The following is an 18,392-nucleotide window of genomic DNA, read 5'->3' as shown; positions in this document are numbered from 1 at the left end:
ATCGTTGTTGTTGTTGTTGTGTTTGCTCCTGCAGAGCTACAAGAGGAAAACAGAGGCTGCTAAGAAGGAGTACCTGAAAGCCCTGGCCGCCTACAGAGCCAGTCTGGTTTCCAAGGTAACCACGGGGTCACATCTTTGATATACATGGGTCAGCGGCGATATAAGGGATGATAAATTAGACAGAGAATTCCTCTCACTCTTATTCCAAGGAAAGGGTCCACTCGCTGCACCGAGGGGTTAGTATGTTGCATATCTGTGTGTGCATGTGAGTGTGTGTGTGCTCAGAGGAGAACAGTGAAAATTAGGCCTCAAACACACCCAATTTGCAACCTGGGGAGAAATGAAAAGTAACAGTCTGTGTGTGCACGCTCATCAGTGTGCACATGTCAGAGTAGAAGTAGGCATTACCTATCATTTGCTGTTCTCCTGGTGTTTCTGTCCTCCCTGATGGGCCACTAATGTGTTGGCTGAGGTTTACTCACAACTACTGCTCTCTCTTTACTTACTTCAGTTTAGCCTAGAACATTAAAGGGATAGTTTGACGTGCAGTTGTATGAGGTACTTCTCTATAGTAAGCGTATTACATGGACCTGACACAGAAGCTAAGCAACAAAATGTAATTTAGCCACTCAAAAAAATTATCAGATTAAAGAAGTATTTTACCAATATAAAAAGGCTCCTCACATAAAACTAATCCATCTCTGCAGTAGAACGATGCAAAAACTTCTGAAATTGGTGCTACATGACCAAAGAAAACAGATAAAAAGTATAATTTTGCTCAAGAGGTAGAAAACTTACAACTACCCATCCCAGACCAATAACAGCTCGTGCTGGTGGATGATGTAATGTGGACTTGTGACACAATGGTGGCCGGTGGGCTGACAAACGGTAACAAACAATCTCCTATTGCAATTAAACAGTAGGCTAAGACATATTTCTGAAAATATTTGAGGCGAGAAATATGTAAGGCAGTCAGTAATCCTGCTTTGATATTTTTACCATTTGATGTCAGTTTTTCCTGTCTCTGTTTTTACTGTGCAGGAAGCAGCACGGTGCCCACTTCCTGTTCACAAACTCCTGCTATTACAGCTGAACAGGGCGTTAAAATATGTTTCTGAAAACACAGTAGGAGAAAAATAGGCAGTGCAGTTACAATATCCTAATATATATTTAATCATTGCTGCCTAGTTTTACCGATCAGATTTCAGTTTGAGTTTGAGAGACAGAGAAGGGGGCGGGTCTGTCCCTTCATCCAGCTCTATACTCTTTGGCGGGAAATACAAAAATGCGGAAGCAAAGCCTGTAGTTTGCGTAACAGCCCAAGAGACAGCAAAACTCTGCCGGATGATATGTTTGTTTATGTGTGTTATTGTGTAAATTTGGTTAATGTGAGCTAACCCTTTAAAACACTAAATTCACACAATAACGCAAAATAAAATAAAGTTAAAAAAAAAAACCTGAGAAAGCGATAGACCAGCAGCCCCTGTGTTTAGCGATGTTAAATCGCTGTTTTTTAAATGGAGTCTGGCTCTGAAGAGAGCAATAAAACGGCTTCATTTCAACATTGGAAATCACTGTCTGACATTAAAGTAAAGTAGTTTAAATAATATCAATATATGGTACACTTAAACTGATATTGATTTTTTTAAGGTGGGATTTTTATAAGGGGCTAAAATACGTTTTGTTGCTTAATCCATTGCAGTAGATTGCTTCACCTCAGCGTCGCACTTCAGCCTGTTTCTGCAAACTGAGGACGTGCTGACCGCCATCTACATATGTAATAATACTGTCTATGGATAAGTTACACAACGATCTAAACTATCCCTTTAACACTTTTCCACCCAAGTGTGTAAATTACAAAAATAAGATCCACAAAGTTCTTCAAAAAGCTGATATAATATATTCCCCAAACTCTTGGTACATCTTTGAGGCTTACACAATAGTTATCACAGCACAGGGGTGTTTTAAATCTGTGGGAGCGCTGCATTTCATTTCAGTGTTTCCGCATTGTTTTCGAAACACAACTCCAAATTGCATTAGCATATCCCAAGCTCCTCCTCTTCCCCCTCCCTCTTCCCCGTCCTCCTTCCTCCCCCTCCTGCACAGCGCCACACTTCCTCTCACGCTCATGGGCCGAAAACAAGCACCTTGATTAAGGCATGAATAGTTAATTCATCAGCCTCTTCACTGTGGCATACTTTCAACTAAAAAGACTATTCTCATCTCTTGTCTTTGGTGCAATTAGACATTCATGTCAGAGCTCCTATACAGAGGCTTGATTGATACTATATGTTGGGAGATTGCCAGTCAAAAAACTGACTAACAAAAATAAACCTGCAACAACCCCCCCTCCACCTCCCCTTCACTCATTCAAGACCAGCCAATCTGAATGTGGGGCTGAATCTCATGATTCAACGCGACTCTCTTTTTTAATTACCAATGAAGGAGTCTTTTCAAAGTGAATTGGGGCGGGTGGAATTGGAGGTAATTGGAGTATCATTTGAAGGATTCACATCTTTATCGTGCACCTGTTGCCTTTTTGTTTGGTGACGTGTGTTCAGTTTGTTTGGGAGAAGAAGAAAAAACAAAAGTTTGATTGCTTCCCACTGTGCGCCTCGGCACTTGTATGTGTTCATCTCAATCCTAAAACTCCAAAGTACAGAATGTTATTTTTTTTTTAAAAAAAAGTCTAAATTTTAGAAACTATGTGGTGAATTTCACAGATTTCATAAATGTTTCAAACTCTCATTTAACACTCGCATAGCGTTCATATATTTCCTCTGATGAATATGAAATCATTGTACCACAGTACATCAGCCTAAAATGTCCCCCTAAAATAAAATAAGGTGAAACAAATCACACCCATCCTCTCACTCGTCCCGACTCCCTTCACACCATTTCTTCAGTATTTCATTTTCCACTTGACCCTGCAAATGTATCTGACCCTCTCCTTTATCCATCCCTCCATCCCGTTCCATTGATTATTTCATGGGTTCAGAGGGATGGATGTGAGCCATTACTAAATAGCAGACCACCACACATCACTCCGGCCCGTCTGACAGTTAATGAGAAACACTGGATGTATTTCATACATACGCCACCTCGTAAAAAGAAGGGGAGACAGAGAGACCTGCAGGATGAATGTGTGTGTCGGGTCTCGCAGCATCAACACGGGTTTGTGTGGAATAAATAAAGAGAGGAGGAGCAGAGTGGCGACTGTGGGTCGTATTAACCACTGCAGCTAAACACAAGTACAAATGTATCGTATAGAGTTAGAGCTCGCTGCTACAATATCATTTACATCTTAATTTTCACACCAAATTAAAGTTTCTTGAAGAGGAGTTAGGCCAGTTTTCAATTTATCCCTTGAAAAAAAAATTGTCTTTGAATCTAAATTTGCTGATGGCAGCTGCTCATTTTCTTTTGCTTTTCTGGCATATTGTTTTGAACATTTTTCCCGAGAGTGTCGTCTCTCTCTGGAGAATTATGGGACAGTTTTATCAGGTAGTGACTATCAGCTCCATCAGCTGTTGTATGCTCATATATGTCTCAAACTATATTTTATGGAGCTAGAACAGTGACAGTAAGTTTTGACATTGAAAATAAAATTTGGGATTTAAAAAGTAAACATTGGCCCTGAAAAGGGCAAAAAAATATATATATTTTATGCCTCCATACCGGGGGTAGCCCATTCACTTCATCTCATCCTGGTGAAAGCGATATCTCAAGAACACTTTGAGGGAATGTCTTCAAATTTGGCACAAACATCCACTAGGACTCAACAATGAATTGATTCGATTTTGGTGGTCATAGTTTGAAGGTCAAAGTTACTGTGACCTCTTCTGTCTCATTCTTGTGAACATGACATCTCAAGAATTTCTTGTAGGATTTTTTTTTTTTCATATTTGGCACAAATGTCCACTTGGACTCAGCAATGAACCGATTAGAATTTGGTGGCCAAAAGTGACACTGATTTCACCAAACATGTTTTTGGCCATATCCCAATCACGTTTACAATGTGTTTATCAAAAGAAAAAGAAAAATCTTCTTTTTTGTCCTTGTCACTCTTGAAGGACTGTGAGTCCATAAGACACATTCTCTCCTTAATGTGCAGATTATATTTAAAACATGCTGTACTGGTCCTCTCCATGCCAAAACGATGCCAAAAAGTTAAAACTGAAAAAAAGGGACATGAAAAAAAAATCTGACAATTGTAATCAAAAAAAAAATGTATATGAAATAAAATCATGTTTTGTGCCCGTTTTACTTTTCAGCTGAACTTTTTCTTCTGCCAGTGTTTCCTTTTTCTATGCCAAATTTATTTTTGATGCCAAAACATACTGTCCCTGTTCTGCTGCCATATTTGGGTACTAAAATTGCACATCTGATAGTATAATGTTCATATTATTATGAGCAATTCGGACACAGGGTCAATATATTGGCAATACTGTGTGATTCTGGGAAGAGCAGTGGAAAACTGCTACAGATATTTTACACCAAAAAAGAAATAATAAAAATTTTACAGATCTGCATTTCAATAAAAACTCCTTCAGATTTCAATATCTTAAATATTCAAGTCCTAACCATTACATAAACCCTTCAGCAAGGTGCCCTCTGTTAATATTTTACTGAATATGTGATTTATTCTTGGAAGATTATTCCAGTTTATTACAGCTTTGGTCTTACAGTATTTTTGTATCTTTGGACATAATTTCTATGTCAAAGAAAAAGCTGAGACCTGTCACTATGTAAAACTAAAGCTACAAAAGTACAATACATGCTGCAACAAATTGGAATCATCTTTAAGGTTGAATTATTGTTAGAATGACCACTTTCCTCCTCCTCCAGACATATAATGATCCTGTGGAGACAAAAAGTGCCCAAACAAGCCAGGCTTCTCCACATATGATGCCAGCCAACCCGCCCCTGTACAGCGTGCCACCTCCCCCCCAGCCGTCGTCGCCCTACCTGGGGCCCGGGGCCTTCCCTCTCACCGACCTGCAGAGCTACGCAGGACACGCTCCCCGCCACACCCTGTCGCAGACGCTCAGCCAATCGCAGATGCTGCCCAGCATTAGTGCCTCTCCCCCCTCCTCCTTCCAGATCAGCCCACCCCTTCACCCCCACCAGCAGCTCTCCCTGCACCAGAGCTCGCTCCTCAACCAGCCTATCCGCATGCAGCAGGTCCAGTCCCAGCCAATCATCTCTCACCAGATGGGGCTGCAGGCCTCTCTTCACTCCCCACCTCCTGGGCAGCAGGTATGGCATCAAACTCAGACACACATGCTGCTGTGGAGTATTTTAGCAGTTTTAGGATGTTAGATTAATTTTCTGATTTCTCTCTGCAGGGTTTTTCTCACCTCCAGTCAGAGTATCAGAAGAGCATTGGGGGTTCCCAGTCTCCAGGAGCCCCTGGCCCCGGTCCAGGCCCCGGAGTGGCTCAGAGCCATGACTGGGACAGTGAATACTGCAATCGGGAGTGTGGCAACCACTGCAGGTCAGTGGAGACCGTTTTATTGGCTTCCAACAGTCTGTTTTCCACAATGACCTTTGTTACTGCAACTCATCAAATCACACTGCTGTGTCTTTAAGGACAGTTTGAATGGCGAGAAATTAATTGAGTTCAACCAAATGGACATTTTCTTCTACTGTTTGATGTGAAAAAGTAAATGCCAAGATTTTCATTGATGTTTTTCAGCTAGAATTTGTCAGATAGCTACAGTCCAATCCGAGTCTTAGACCAGAGGTCCCTGAGAAATAAGCATATATAGTCTCGTCAAACGTCTCCCACTGCTTTCACAGTGTGAGTGTTGAAAATTGTCAGCTCCGTTCCAGTGAGACAGCTGGAGAGGTAATGGTGAGATAATAGAGCTTGTCATGTGTTTGTCAGACAGCAGGAAAAAAAAAAAAAAAGACCAGATGTTCCTAACACAAGTTTTCACTGTTATTGTTCTAAATGGTTTGGCAGACTGTGTAGTTCTGCAGCAGTGGGAGATTTTCTAAGTTTATAGTGCTCGTCTTCAGTGACAGATCTTTCTATAGGCAACATGGGTGACAGCCTAGGGCACAACCCCGAGTGGGGACGCCAAAATCTGCACCCAACGCCAACCCCCACCCCCAAGTCTTTATTTTTTTCCAATTTAACAACTCAAACATAAGGGAACAATACTGCTAATGCTAATGGTCAGCTATAGTATAATATGTTCATCACACAGTGATCATGCTGTAGGGCCGCTACTAAGTCCCTCCTTCATGCTGCCTTTGCATTTTTTCACAGAGCCAAACAACGCTGGCATCATGCCATGATTTTAGACAGCATGTCAGCACTGCAGAACAAAATGAACAACAGCTTCTGCTTTTAGTGTGACATAGAACATGCTCAGCAGCTGCACTTTATTAACAATAACATTGGCATAACATCGCAATAACAATCTTTCACTTTCTCTGCTAAATGGCGGCTGATTTTGTCCTGTGCTCAGGGAGCTTCCATAATTCATAGTTTTCCCAATTTGCGGACACTTACAGTCGCTGTTCTTCTTCTTTGAGTTAGTCGCTAGTGCCAGGGTAAGCTTGAATGTGCGAGCTGCAGCACTGCTCAACATGCTGCACCACTGTGAAATGTTTTATTTAATCTGAAGGGCTTCGTTGCAGCACGGCACAAAGCTAAGAGAATGGACCTTTCCGCTTAAATTGTGGCCATCAGGGAATGAAAAGTATTCACTATACGAGGAAAACATTGCTTATCTTCTTCTGTTCTTCTGTTTTTGAATACTTCTTTTCTTTTGTGCTGTTTCTTTGTTCGTAATGTAACCTCTGCTTCTGTTTTTGGTTTTTTCTCTCCAGTGGCAGCATGATTGGCAGGGACAAGCCACTCTACCTCACCTGAAACTGAAGATCATGCTCTGTCGACAAATACGACACCGAGGAGTCTACTCTCACGCCCCAAAATCCACCACCCACCCCCACATCCCGCTCACCCCATCCCCTCAACCCTCCTCTGATGCACACACTTACACACAGTTCACACTTAACATACAATAACAAACATACAGACACTCACACACACACACACACAAATATTCTGCCTCCCAAATCACCACCGCCACCTTTTTTTGTCAATGTAATTATTATTTCTCTCAGTTTCTAGAAGAATTTGTGACCAGAGTTTTTTGACTAGATGACTGCTGTCTGTACCAATTAATGTATTAGCAGTCCTCTTGCTGTTTAAAATTTGCCAAGCACTTATTGAGGCCCCCCTCGCCCTCCCTCCTGCTCCCACCCTCCTCTGAGTTGTGTGTCTATGCCCTCTCCGATACAGGCTGGGCTGTAGAGCACTCCTCTTCTGTGTCACTATAAAAGTCCCCTCAGGGACCCCATCCAGCTTTAATTAGAATGAGAAGAAAAAAATACTCTTCCTCTTCTTTAATCATTTTAATTTCCTTTTGTGTTTTTTTTCCCTTTTTGTTGTTGTTGTTGTTGCTGTTTTATTTATTTCTGGCTTGCAAAATTGTTCTTCTTTTTTTTTTTTTTTTTTGCCAATAAGCGTTGGGCCCTATACTGTAGAAAAATATTAACTTCTAGTAGGTTCAGCGCAGGCTTTGATGTTATGGTAGCTTTGCTTAAGGGCCTGCAAATTGATACAAAAGCTTGGGTGGGGAAAAGAAACAAAACAAAAAGGAATCTTTTTTTAATATTAAAGACCTGTTGAGGTCTACTGAGCTGTCACAGTGTGATTGTAAATATCACTTTTATGGGATCAAATTGGGAATTGGAAGTCCAGATAGATTTGTTTCTTCTTTAATATTACATGTAAGTCATTTTGTGTGTGCGTGTGTGCGTGTGTGTGTGTGTGTGTGTGTGTGTGTGTGTCTGGACGGTAGAATGTACCCCATTCATGGCGTGTGAAGTCGAGTGTGTATGTGTGTATGTGCGCGGACACACACTTGCGTGCAAGAGTGTCTCAGTGTTCGAGTGTCGAGTCTTTCTCGTGAATTTTAACAGCCTTGTGCAGCTGGATTTCAGAGGAGTATTTCACACTCTCGTTCTTGCATTAAATCTGTGCTCACTGGTGTGTTTTTTTCCAATAAAGTTCAATCTAAAACTGAATACACAATATGTGTCCTGCAGATCATTAAATGGAAAGAGCCAGGTGAGAGATAGAGAGGAAAGAGATAGAAAGAGAGAAAGAAACGCTGTGAGATAAAATGAGATATAATGTTGCAGGTGGAGGGGAAAAAAAGATATTGCCTCAAAATGACCCCCCCCCCCCCCACCTCCCTTTTCTTATTTTGTCTGACCATAATGTCAATTTTGTCTCCTCGACATGCAGAAGTGAAGTAATGAAATATGTGAATGGAGCCATCACATCCACATTACAGTGATTTTTATAAGTTTCTACTTGGTGTTTGGTTGTGTTGATCTCATCTTTTTAACTTTTCGTGTGATTAACAGAAATGCATTTTGCTGACAAAGACATCTGTATTTATCTCATAACTGTAGCATAATTTCAGTTTTAGTTGTTACAGAACTATAACATTTTAAGTTGTGTAAAAAAAACCCTGCCAATTGTAGTTATTTTATTTGTAAAGCCAGTAATGATAAATATTTTAAATGGTTATCGATATATTGTTTTCGCTCTAGTTGCCCATCAGCCATTTAACAGGTTTTCTTATTTATGAAAGAAATTAGATCACTTTTGCTTCTTACAATGGAGGTGTATTTTTATTTTATTGTTAGATTTCCTTTGGTTTGATAAAAATGATGATGACCACAACGATGATCTTTTTTTTTTCTTTATTTTTTACATTTTTGGATGCTGCTCTTTTTTTCCCTTGCCAGCAGCATCTGTTTGTGTCACAACGCTTCTTTTATTTCAAACTGCATAATAAAAAAAGTTTAAAAGTGATTAAGCCTGATGCCTTTTAATTTCCCTGCAGACTTTTTTTGTCTCTAATGAGACTATCACACCTTTTTTTAAAAAAAAAAAGAGACAATAATCGTTGTTTTAAAGATCTACCAACACCCCCAACGTACTGTACCTTACAGTGTGTTTGCGCTTAAGAGGGTCACATTTGTATCCTATATTTATATTTAGCTCAGGGCTCCAATGGCATTAGCTAATTAGCCATGGATACAGAGTACACCAGCCAGCGTGGATATTGCCAGTAAACTATCTTAACAAACAAGAGAGCAGATGCGAGAAGACGTTTGCTTTGCTTGTGAAAGTGGTGCATCGTAGGCGTCTAGTGTGAGATAAAGAGAACAGAGAAATGCAATGTGCACACAAACTCAGGCAACCGTCCAAGTACTGATTTTACCCCAATTGCACACAAGTCTTTTTGGAGACTTTCTAAGAGAGAGAGAGAGAGGGAGAGAAGGAGAGATTGAAATGGAACTGTCACGATCCCTCTATTCAATGTTTTATTCATTTTACGTCTGCCTGCCGTCTCTTCCTCAATAGTATTGAATTGGCAAATAGATCATTATTGGACAATTGGAGAACCTGCCACTTTGTGATATGACACACATTATATGAAAATCACAGTCATACATTCTTAATGCAACGCAAGATAAAAGAGGTTTTGGGTGCAGCCACACAGCTCCGTCTGCGCCTTTTGTGTACGTCACGTGTTTGTATGAATATTTGTGTTTTTATTTCTTTTCTGTGTTTGGGTGCTGCCTCTCCTCTCTAGCTATAGTGCATACATGGTAACAATATCCTTTATTCTCACTGCCAACCACGCATGTGCTGGCAGTCATTGTCTGTAGTAATACTGTAGTAAATACTATGAGAAGACAGTATCACTTTGACACTCCCTGTCAGCGCCCTTAATCCCATCCCTCGTCTCAGAGTCAAAGTCATGAGGCCAACAGAGACTGAAAAGCTACAATTTATGGTGGAGGATGCCATTGAGAGGAGGTGAATGCAGCCGTCTTGTTGGTTTCCATAGAATCTAAAAGACCACTGCAGCGACAAAATGGATGGTATCGGTTATAGCAGGCTGGTTGACAAAGATGGGTTTGGTGTGGTATCCATCGAGAGAGCAAAATAAAAATGATGCAAAAAATCTTCACTGTTTAATTCTGATTCAAAAGTGTAAAAAAATTTAATTAAAGAATTTTTCCTGTTATTCTAACACATTTAATGTTTTTTACAGAAGCCCTGAAAAGCAAATAATTTTTTGGGGTTTTTTTTTTGTCTGCAATTTTTGCCAAAACCTAAGTTTGAAGGACCATGTGTGTGTGTGTGTATTTGTGTTTGTATGTGTGTGTGTTGGGGTGTGTGTGTGTGTGTGTTTTTTTTTTTTTTTTTTTTTTTTTTTTTTTTTTTTTTTTTTTTTTTTTTTGGTGTCTTTGGCCTTCTGCATTACGTTTCTGCAAATACGAGCTACTGTATGAGAGTTGCAATGATGATTTTGTAAACCCGGCCTGTTGGCTGGTATTTGAAATGTGTGCAGTGGGATAATCAGATATTTATGGTGGTGTTGTAAAGTTAACATGTAAAAAACATAAATCGGTCTCTCTCTCTTGCTGAGCTGACTGCATATGATTGCGGGCGAGCCTCTCTTGTGCATATGAAATACAATCCTGTTGGCAAGCCACTGCATAGTTTCATTGTTTTACAGTGGGAATCTGTTTGTTAATTAAGAAGTTCAAACCTTTTGTTTTGCTGCATTTGGCTGAAATTTCAATGCCCTTTGCATCGTGCACATTATGCATTGTGATAATGCTATGACGACTGCAGCGCACATAGATGCAACAGCCAGTAGCTCCTCAAATCCTTGCTACTTTATATTTTTCTATTTTTTCAACACCATGGCCCCTTCTGTTGAAGCAAGAGTTTTCTACAATAGAGAAGCACTTATCAACATACACACACACACAAAAAATCCCCTGGCCTCTGATTGCTTTGGTATGTTTTGAAATGACTACAGATTTATTTATTAGTCCAGCTAGAATAGTTCATTAAAACTTACATTAAATTATATTAAAGATTCATCCTCGCCCTATTTTGTGTTTAATCAGGTCTTTGTGCTATATAATAAGTGAAAACACGCATGGTTTTAGTTTGTCTATGAGGATTTTTCATTTAACCAAACTTTTTTTTATTGAGGTTTAATTGATAATGAAAATGTGCATTGTCCTAAAAATTTAACATTTTAGGACAATGCTCAGTGATTTAGTAAAACAAGTCCTACAAAATGTTTTCCAGAATTGGGAATTGTATGCATAGTTGCCAGACCATTATTTATTTAGTTATTTATTTATGTATGCAACTGATTATTAAAAAAAACACCATGCGTATACAACAGGTTCAGCATGTTTGCAGATGATGAATATGAGGTCAACCTCAGCGTGTGTGAGTGTTTGTCTGTGGAGTCGCTCAGCCAACAGTGGAAAATTTCCACCAACAACAGTAAGATACACCCTGTCTAAAGCCTTTTATTTTCTTAAAATGTTCTATATTTGCTCATTGTTGTGGTGAAGCAATGTACCATCACCTTTCGATTGAGCATGCATATAAATATGGTTTAATCTGACCACATGAGACAACTAGCTAGCTGGAGCTTATCTCTCTAAAGTGATGCAGGCCAGAAGGTCAGTGCTATAGGTGAACTAAAGGCTCAAACACGCAGAAAGCACCAAGAACACAAAGCCTTTCACAGGCCAGTTACTGTAGCATACAGGCAAAACGTTTCAGTTGCAACTTTGGTACTGCGGTGGAGCAACATACAGCAGGAAATGTGGGTGGTTTTAACAAGAAATGGGTTTCGCTTTGTGTTCACAATCAGTTAAGGTTTCTTTTTTATGCTGACTGAACTGCACAAAATGAATTAGTATGTCGACAAAACACAATATTGCCAGCGGATTAAATATTTTAAATGTTCAGAATCTATCCTGTAATACTTTTCATTTGGCATATTTAGCAACTTAGGAAAAGTGTCAAATAATAGTTATTTCATCACAGACCTCTTTTTGGAACAAACAGGTCTCATGATTTGACATGATGGTTGCAACTTACTCATAACATATGCTCAAAAAAACTGCAGCAAACTGAGGGTGACAACGCACGTAGCACATAACACCTGAGGCAAAAAGCACACTTGTGGTTTCACACCTGTAGATATTTACATAATTCAGAATATATGTTATGTCAGTTTTGAAGACCATTACGGTGCTGCCTGTGTTGGCCAAATTTAGTCCATTTCCTGTTTTTCTGATATCACAAATAATCTATTGTTTAAAGTGGTTGCCATGTCTGTCAAAGAACCAGGGGAGCAATTTTTCTTTCACATATAAAATCCCCCTCAGATTCATTGTGAAACATCAAGTGATGAAGATTTTCTCTCTATGACTGGATTAAACCAAATTTAAATGCCTCAATATCAATTTGGCTACTTTCCCTCACATACTGCAGGATCATTAGAATATGGTATTATTTATGACAACTCATGTCCAAAACCGCTACTTTTTTAAAAGTGACTAACACACAAAATCACAATTGAACAAGCTGGCAAATGGTACGTATACATTTTAGTTTTAGTGGAGTGGCCCGTGATCCCACAGAATCTCTTCACTAGCAATTATTTGTCTATTTTTTTATCTTTCTTGCCTGAGTATTTTGTTCGTGCTTCCTGCTGGATTGTCCTTTTATTTCTATGTCCCTTTGTGTCTGCACAAAACATAGCCAACATGCAGTTTCAAATTTTCTAAAGTTGCTTCTGTTAGTGGTCCATAATTAATAAAATGACTATACATCATTATATTTAACAAATCCCCTCCTGACCAAATTGTATCAGTTCCCTAACCTTAAAGCAGCTATAATCAGTATTACTATATATAAAAAATGATCTCATACTTGTGTGTGAAAGGAGTTGCTTAAAGTAACAACACCAGTGAGAGTTATCACCGGCTCAGTTCTACAGAGAATCTTTAGTGTCTTTCAGCTTTTATTTTGAATCAGTCTCATCACTTTCGATGTGTTGTTTTCAGCAGGTAGCTGTTTTAGGTTTAACATCAAGAAATCACACAAAAATCGGTCTGTTTTGTCGGGCTTGAAGTGATGTATTTGTTGGACCAATTAGGCAGTTATAGCCGAGGTTTAAGTGCGTGTGACGACACGGAGAGCCGACTGTTCAACACAACAATGGCGACTCATAAAGAGGTTAGCGTCGTCAGTTATATCAGAACATGAGAGTACTTCTTGAATAAAAGAAGGCCAAAGACAAGCACTGAGAGCTTTTTTCATCGGAAAAGAGGTTTTGCTTATTTCCTGAGCGGCCTCAGTTAATGTGATTGGTTTAAGTTTGCCTGTGACAGACGGCGTTGGAAAAATGGTTAATCCAATCATCTGCCATGTATTTTTTTTCAAAGTGCGTGCCCCTTTTTCAAAGCTGTTTGTGATGACTGCTTCTCATATGAAACCAACTGTGCGCTACTTGGGTGAGACCAAAAACAGAGCTCAAAGGAGAGCAAATACAGGACTTTTTCATGTGGCCAGAAAAAAACTTAAAATTATGGTAATTCTTTTCTCTGTGTCTTCTGGGTATGTGAATTGGCCACTGTTTGGTTTGCCATATCAACTTTAAAGGTAATATGTCAATGTTTTGTTCAATTTGTCTACAACAATAGTAAAAATAGTTACTGGCGATTTAAACAGAACAATGAATACCAATAAAGAAATAAAAAAGACTTTTCTTATTACAAAATGTGTTTCACAACATAAAAACTGAATTCAAAGCAGAAGTAGCCATAAAATAAGGTCATACAATGTTAAAGTTTGCAAAAACATTCAAACTATCAATCACGATTCCATGTAATAATCCAACTAAAACATGTGGTGGTGGTGGTTTTTGTTGGATTGGAACGGCAGAAAGGCTTTCGTTTTGCATGTTTTAAATAACATAAAACAAAGCAATGCTAAATAAAAAGCAAATTACATACTTTCTTTTCTTTTTGAGGTATCTTTGAGAGAAGTATCTGATTATGTTAAATGAATGAGATATTCTATAAACTGCATATGTCCAGCTGATTTTTTTTTTCATTACTTGGAAGAGAAAGTGATGTGAACAGGCTGATATTGCACTTTTGATCTTTATGGACCCATGGAAAAAATCGTGGTTGAGAGAAAGCATTAAGCAAATGGTGGCCGGAAGAGAGACTAGTGTTTGATAAGAAGTCTCTCTCTCTCTCATTTGGCTTTGGGCTGTTCGGGGCAGGAGCCCACATCCCTGAAGAGAAACCACTGCGCTCACTGACTACGAGGTAAAATAATAGTGCCTCACATTTCTCCATCTCAGCAGTTCTTAAGTCTTGACTTGAAGTGGAGATGAGTCAGATTGAGAACCACACACATAACTATTTTCTCATCACCCCTGCAGTCGTCTGTGAAAGTCAGGTCTCTTTATGCCCTGGATCACCTCACACTGGAGCTACAAAAACGGGACCAACCATATGCAGTCATTTCAGATGTTTGTTAAACGCCACAGCTGCTCTATTTGAGCAATATCGCCCACACATGCTGCACCTTAGATCCTCCAATAATTGCATGTTGGAGAGAGTGTTAGAGAGAAATGGTTGTGTTAGTGTAACAAGGTTCTGGTCCAGATGTTTGGGATTAAAGGCTTGTTATGAAAATACAAAATAGTTACTCGGGAAGTAAGGTATTCAGCTCTGTCATGCACATGGTATGTAACACTATTTAAATAGGCTTGAAGATGAGATTGGGAAAGGATTCAATTGAATATAGTGCAACATGTTGGCATGTTGTATAATAGACAGTCCTAGCATTTGGTTGGTGAAAAAGGTTCATGTTCTTAAAATCAGCACCATAGCAACCAAGCTGTGGAACATGCTTTGCCAATATACAGTAAATGTAACTTCACAATGCACACTTGTTCCCTTTTAAACAGCACTGCTCAACTTACTCATTTAATTAACAAACATGGGATATCAACAAAGCATTTATGAAAATAAAGGCAATAAATGGCTTTTTGAAAATGCTCTTTCCTGTTTACCTAATGATTGCATTATGAGATGTTCCTCTTCCATAATCCTCTAATAGCAGCAAACTGCAATTAATGACTTCTAGTGCAGAAAAAACAAGCTTTTGCAGCTATCTCCTCTGTGCAGAGAAGACCATCAATTTCTCCCATGCTCTTGCAGTTTCACCTATGCAGTGTGCCATTTAAAAACTAATACATAGTGGTCCTTTGGCAGACCACATCCGTCTTTCAACAACATACAAAAAGGGAATGATGAAACATGGTTCAAACATGCTTACACCAAAAACGAAACACAAGTTTTTCAATTTTTGTTTGAGTAAGACAACATTAAGGCTGTTATCAACGCTCGTGATTCCAAACATCTCCCAAAAACTCGAGTTAGTCTTCAGCTATAAAGCTGAAATTACTGCACTCTAAACAACTAAGGAGCCACGCAGGACAGTTTTGTTATTTTTAGATATTGGTTTTACGTAAATTATTTCTTGATTACCACAGGCTTGTTATGTTGGCTAATGGTACTCAGCTGATAAAAATAATGCATCACAACATTCATATTCAATCTCCATTTCTTCTGGAAGAAAAATCTTTTGCCAGTGAAGTTTAAAAACCTAAAACATGAGAATGCTTGCAGTGGCAAGTAGCTACCCAACATTTGACCCAACACACGAGATAGCAATTGTGTCTTTTGCTTTGACTAAAAACATTTTACCCAAGAAACTAGGCTTCATTTCAAATGTTTTTCACGTGTTTTGCAATGACATTTCTTACACTAAATAAACTGTTAAATTTTGTTGGTACCAGTGTTGGGATAAGGGCAAATCTCTCTCTCTCTCTCGCTTTCTGAAATGATAGTCTGCTAAATGCTACAAATTTTAAGTGAGTATTTGGCTTTGTTCTCCAAAGTAAAGCTCTTTGAACTTGTAGGCTACTCTGTATCCCAAAATAAACTTTCATCAAAATGAATCAAGAATTAATTTTCTCTTTTGTAGCCTACTGTACGTAACTTTATATGGAGTCAGAGTATGCACAATGATGATCCCACCCGACTCAATCACAAGTTGATTATAGCGAAAATCTGGACATACATCAGTGTGATGAGACCTACCTAAAATGACAGAAACGATCTTCAGAAAAAAGGCATTTGGTTTATGAACTATACTGCAGCCAGCCACCAGAGGGTGGTCACGATGTTGTAGTTTTATGTTTGGGGAGCTGTCATGTCATCCATCTTTATATAAAGTCTGTATTTGTTAGTAACTAGTATGATATAATCAACTTCCTAACCACCATCATCTGGTTTGTGGAATAAACTACAGATGACATCACCAAACGCCCAAGATTTTAATTAACTCAGATGGGAGATTTTTTTTTATCTCCCTTTATCTCTGTAAAACTGCCACATTTTTGGTATTTTTAAAGTAAAATTTGACAGAAGTGAAATCTGTCTGAGTTGTTGTTAATTTGCATGCTAAGTCAATGGAAATTAAAGTGAGGACAAACTGGATTGTCTTGTTCAGTCACCGTGATCTCCATTGTGTCTGACACATGGTATGTCAGCTATTTTTCCTCTTTTACCAATTACAGTATTTATTTACCTGCAGAATTTGTAATATTTTGTGCTTGTTTGCAATTTTCATTTTCAAATCCAATACATCATTCCAGCTTTAATAAGCCCAATCACTCTTCATTTATGTCTGTGACAGAAACTTTCTTTATTCCCAAGGGACATTTATTTTTGTCAGGTGCATCTGCATTCACTGGAATCAAGTACACCTGAATCTTTTCCTTCTGTTTCTTGAGTTTTCTCCCTTTCTGTCTCTCCTCTAAGTGATGATACTCTCTGTCACTCCAAAGTGTTTTCAATCAGTCTCCCTGGTTTTAAAGAAATTGACTTAAAAGGTTTGGAGGAGGTGAAAAATTGTGGATTGAATTCTAACTTGGGATTCAATTCAAAGGATCATCCTGGGCTAAATCATTCGCAGAGGGTTCAGGTGCTGCCACACAAACCCTGATGAAGGCCACGCGGTGACAACGTGTGGGTTTTACAAATAAATATTAGTGCTCAGCTAAAAGCATTTAGCTTTTTTCTCAGTGTTACCCATCCTTTCTTTGAATTTTGTCAGTAGAATAGGTGAATTGCAGAAGAATCTCTTTTTCAATGATGAGGTGCCTTGCCATGGAGAAGGGCAGCTGCTGTGTGAGACAGGTCAGGAGTTCATGTGCAGCATGGCTCAGATTGGGGAAGTTTTCAGAGACCTCAGAGTCTTGTATGTAGGAGAATTCTTGAAACTAAAATTCTACTGAATTTTTGGGTTCAGCCATGGCAAATCTAACCTTATGTAAGGATTTTGGATGCTGCTGGATGGATGCTGGACATACAGCCCTAGGCTACAGGCTGCAAATTATATGCAACAGTATTTTTTTTAGATAAATATAATGCCACACGAGTTTTTATCAACCTAATGATAAAAAGATTTGAATGTACAAATCTGCCAGGTCTCTGCAACATGCTCTCACCCCAACTTGTCTATGCTGCTCTGTCTGTGGCCTTGCACATCTGCTTATGATGGTTTAGGTATCCTTCTGTGTCAGCTGTTAATGCGTCATCACTAAAGTCCTGCCACACCCACCAGGTTGAAAGAATCATTATTAGGCCACAGGACTTTTTCCCACGTGTAAGTAAGTCCACCTATGGAGGTTGTTTTGGGGGGACTTTTCTCCTGGTGAGGGTCAAACAGAGGGGTGTCATATGTTGTAAAGCCCTCTAAGGCAAATTGTGATTTGTGATATTGGGCTTTATGAATAAAACTGAATTGCAGTGGGGGGGGGGGATTGGGCAGTTGGGGGGTAGCATGACTGTTCAAGCATGTTAAACTAATATTTATGATCTTTTTCTTAACCTTACTATGTAGTTTTGGCACCTATACTTGACTGCCATTAAATGGGTTGATAACACCCTTCTGAACCTACCGGTAGGTGTAGCAGACCCTTACTGACCCAAAGGTTTAAAACCACAAATAACAGCCATTTAATGGGCTGATAACATCCCAAATGAGTGGTAGGATTCATCCCTCTGTGGACCATAAATGTACAGAGTCCACTGCTATCCATCCAATAGCTGTTGAGATAGCAATGTTGGCCTGCTGGCTGACTGAAATATCCCAAGAGCCATAACACTTGCATGGCTACAGAGTCAATGTTTTCAATACCTTCTACAGTTTCCTGTCTGCTGAATCCCAAGACAAAGCCGAAATGTGGATAGCCTTGAAACAATCCGTAAGACGAAGACACAGCATGCTATTTTTAAGAAATGGATAAACCTCAACATCACATGTAACCTCCAAAAACCTATTGATTTTTCTATCCTCACTCTTATAGGTGGTAATA

General features: G+C 39.1%; 1 protein-coding gene across 4 annotated transcripts in view; it reads left to right on the top strand.

The window, feature by feature from the left end:
• tox2 (TOX high mobility group box family member 2) overlaps positions 1–7,468 on the top strand; it is a 143,852-nt gene extending 136,384 nt beyond the window's left edge. For all 4 annotated transcript variants that reach the window (XM_042505458.1, XM_042505442.1, XM_042505450.1 and 1 more), the window contains 4 exons: positions 35–115; positions 4,849–5,259; positions 5,349–5,497; positions 6,844–7,468. In XM_042505458.1, the coding sequence (XP_042361392.1) occupies positions 35–115; positions 4,849–5,259; positions 5,349–5,497; positions 6,844–6,886 (684 nt within the window). In that variant the 3' untranslated portion in view covers positions 6,887–7,468. The remainder of the gene's footprint in view (positions 1–34; positions 116–4,848; positions 5,260–5,348; positions 5,498–6,843) is intronic.
• The last annotated feature ends 10,924 nt before the right edge of the window (positions 7,469–18,392 follow it).

The sequence above is a fragment of the Plectropomus leopardus genome, chromosome 2 (genome assembly GCF_008729295.1).
Source record: "Plectropomus leopardus isolate mb chromosome 2, YSFRI_Pleo_2.0, whole genome shotgun sequence".
Lineage (NCBI taxonomy): Eukaryota > Metazoa > Chordata > Actinopteri > Perciformes > Serranidae > Plectropomus > Plectropomus leopardus.
This window is presented reverse-complemented; position numbering and strand designations above follow the sequence as displayed.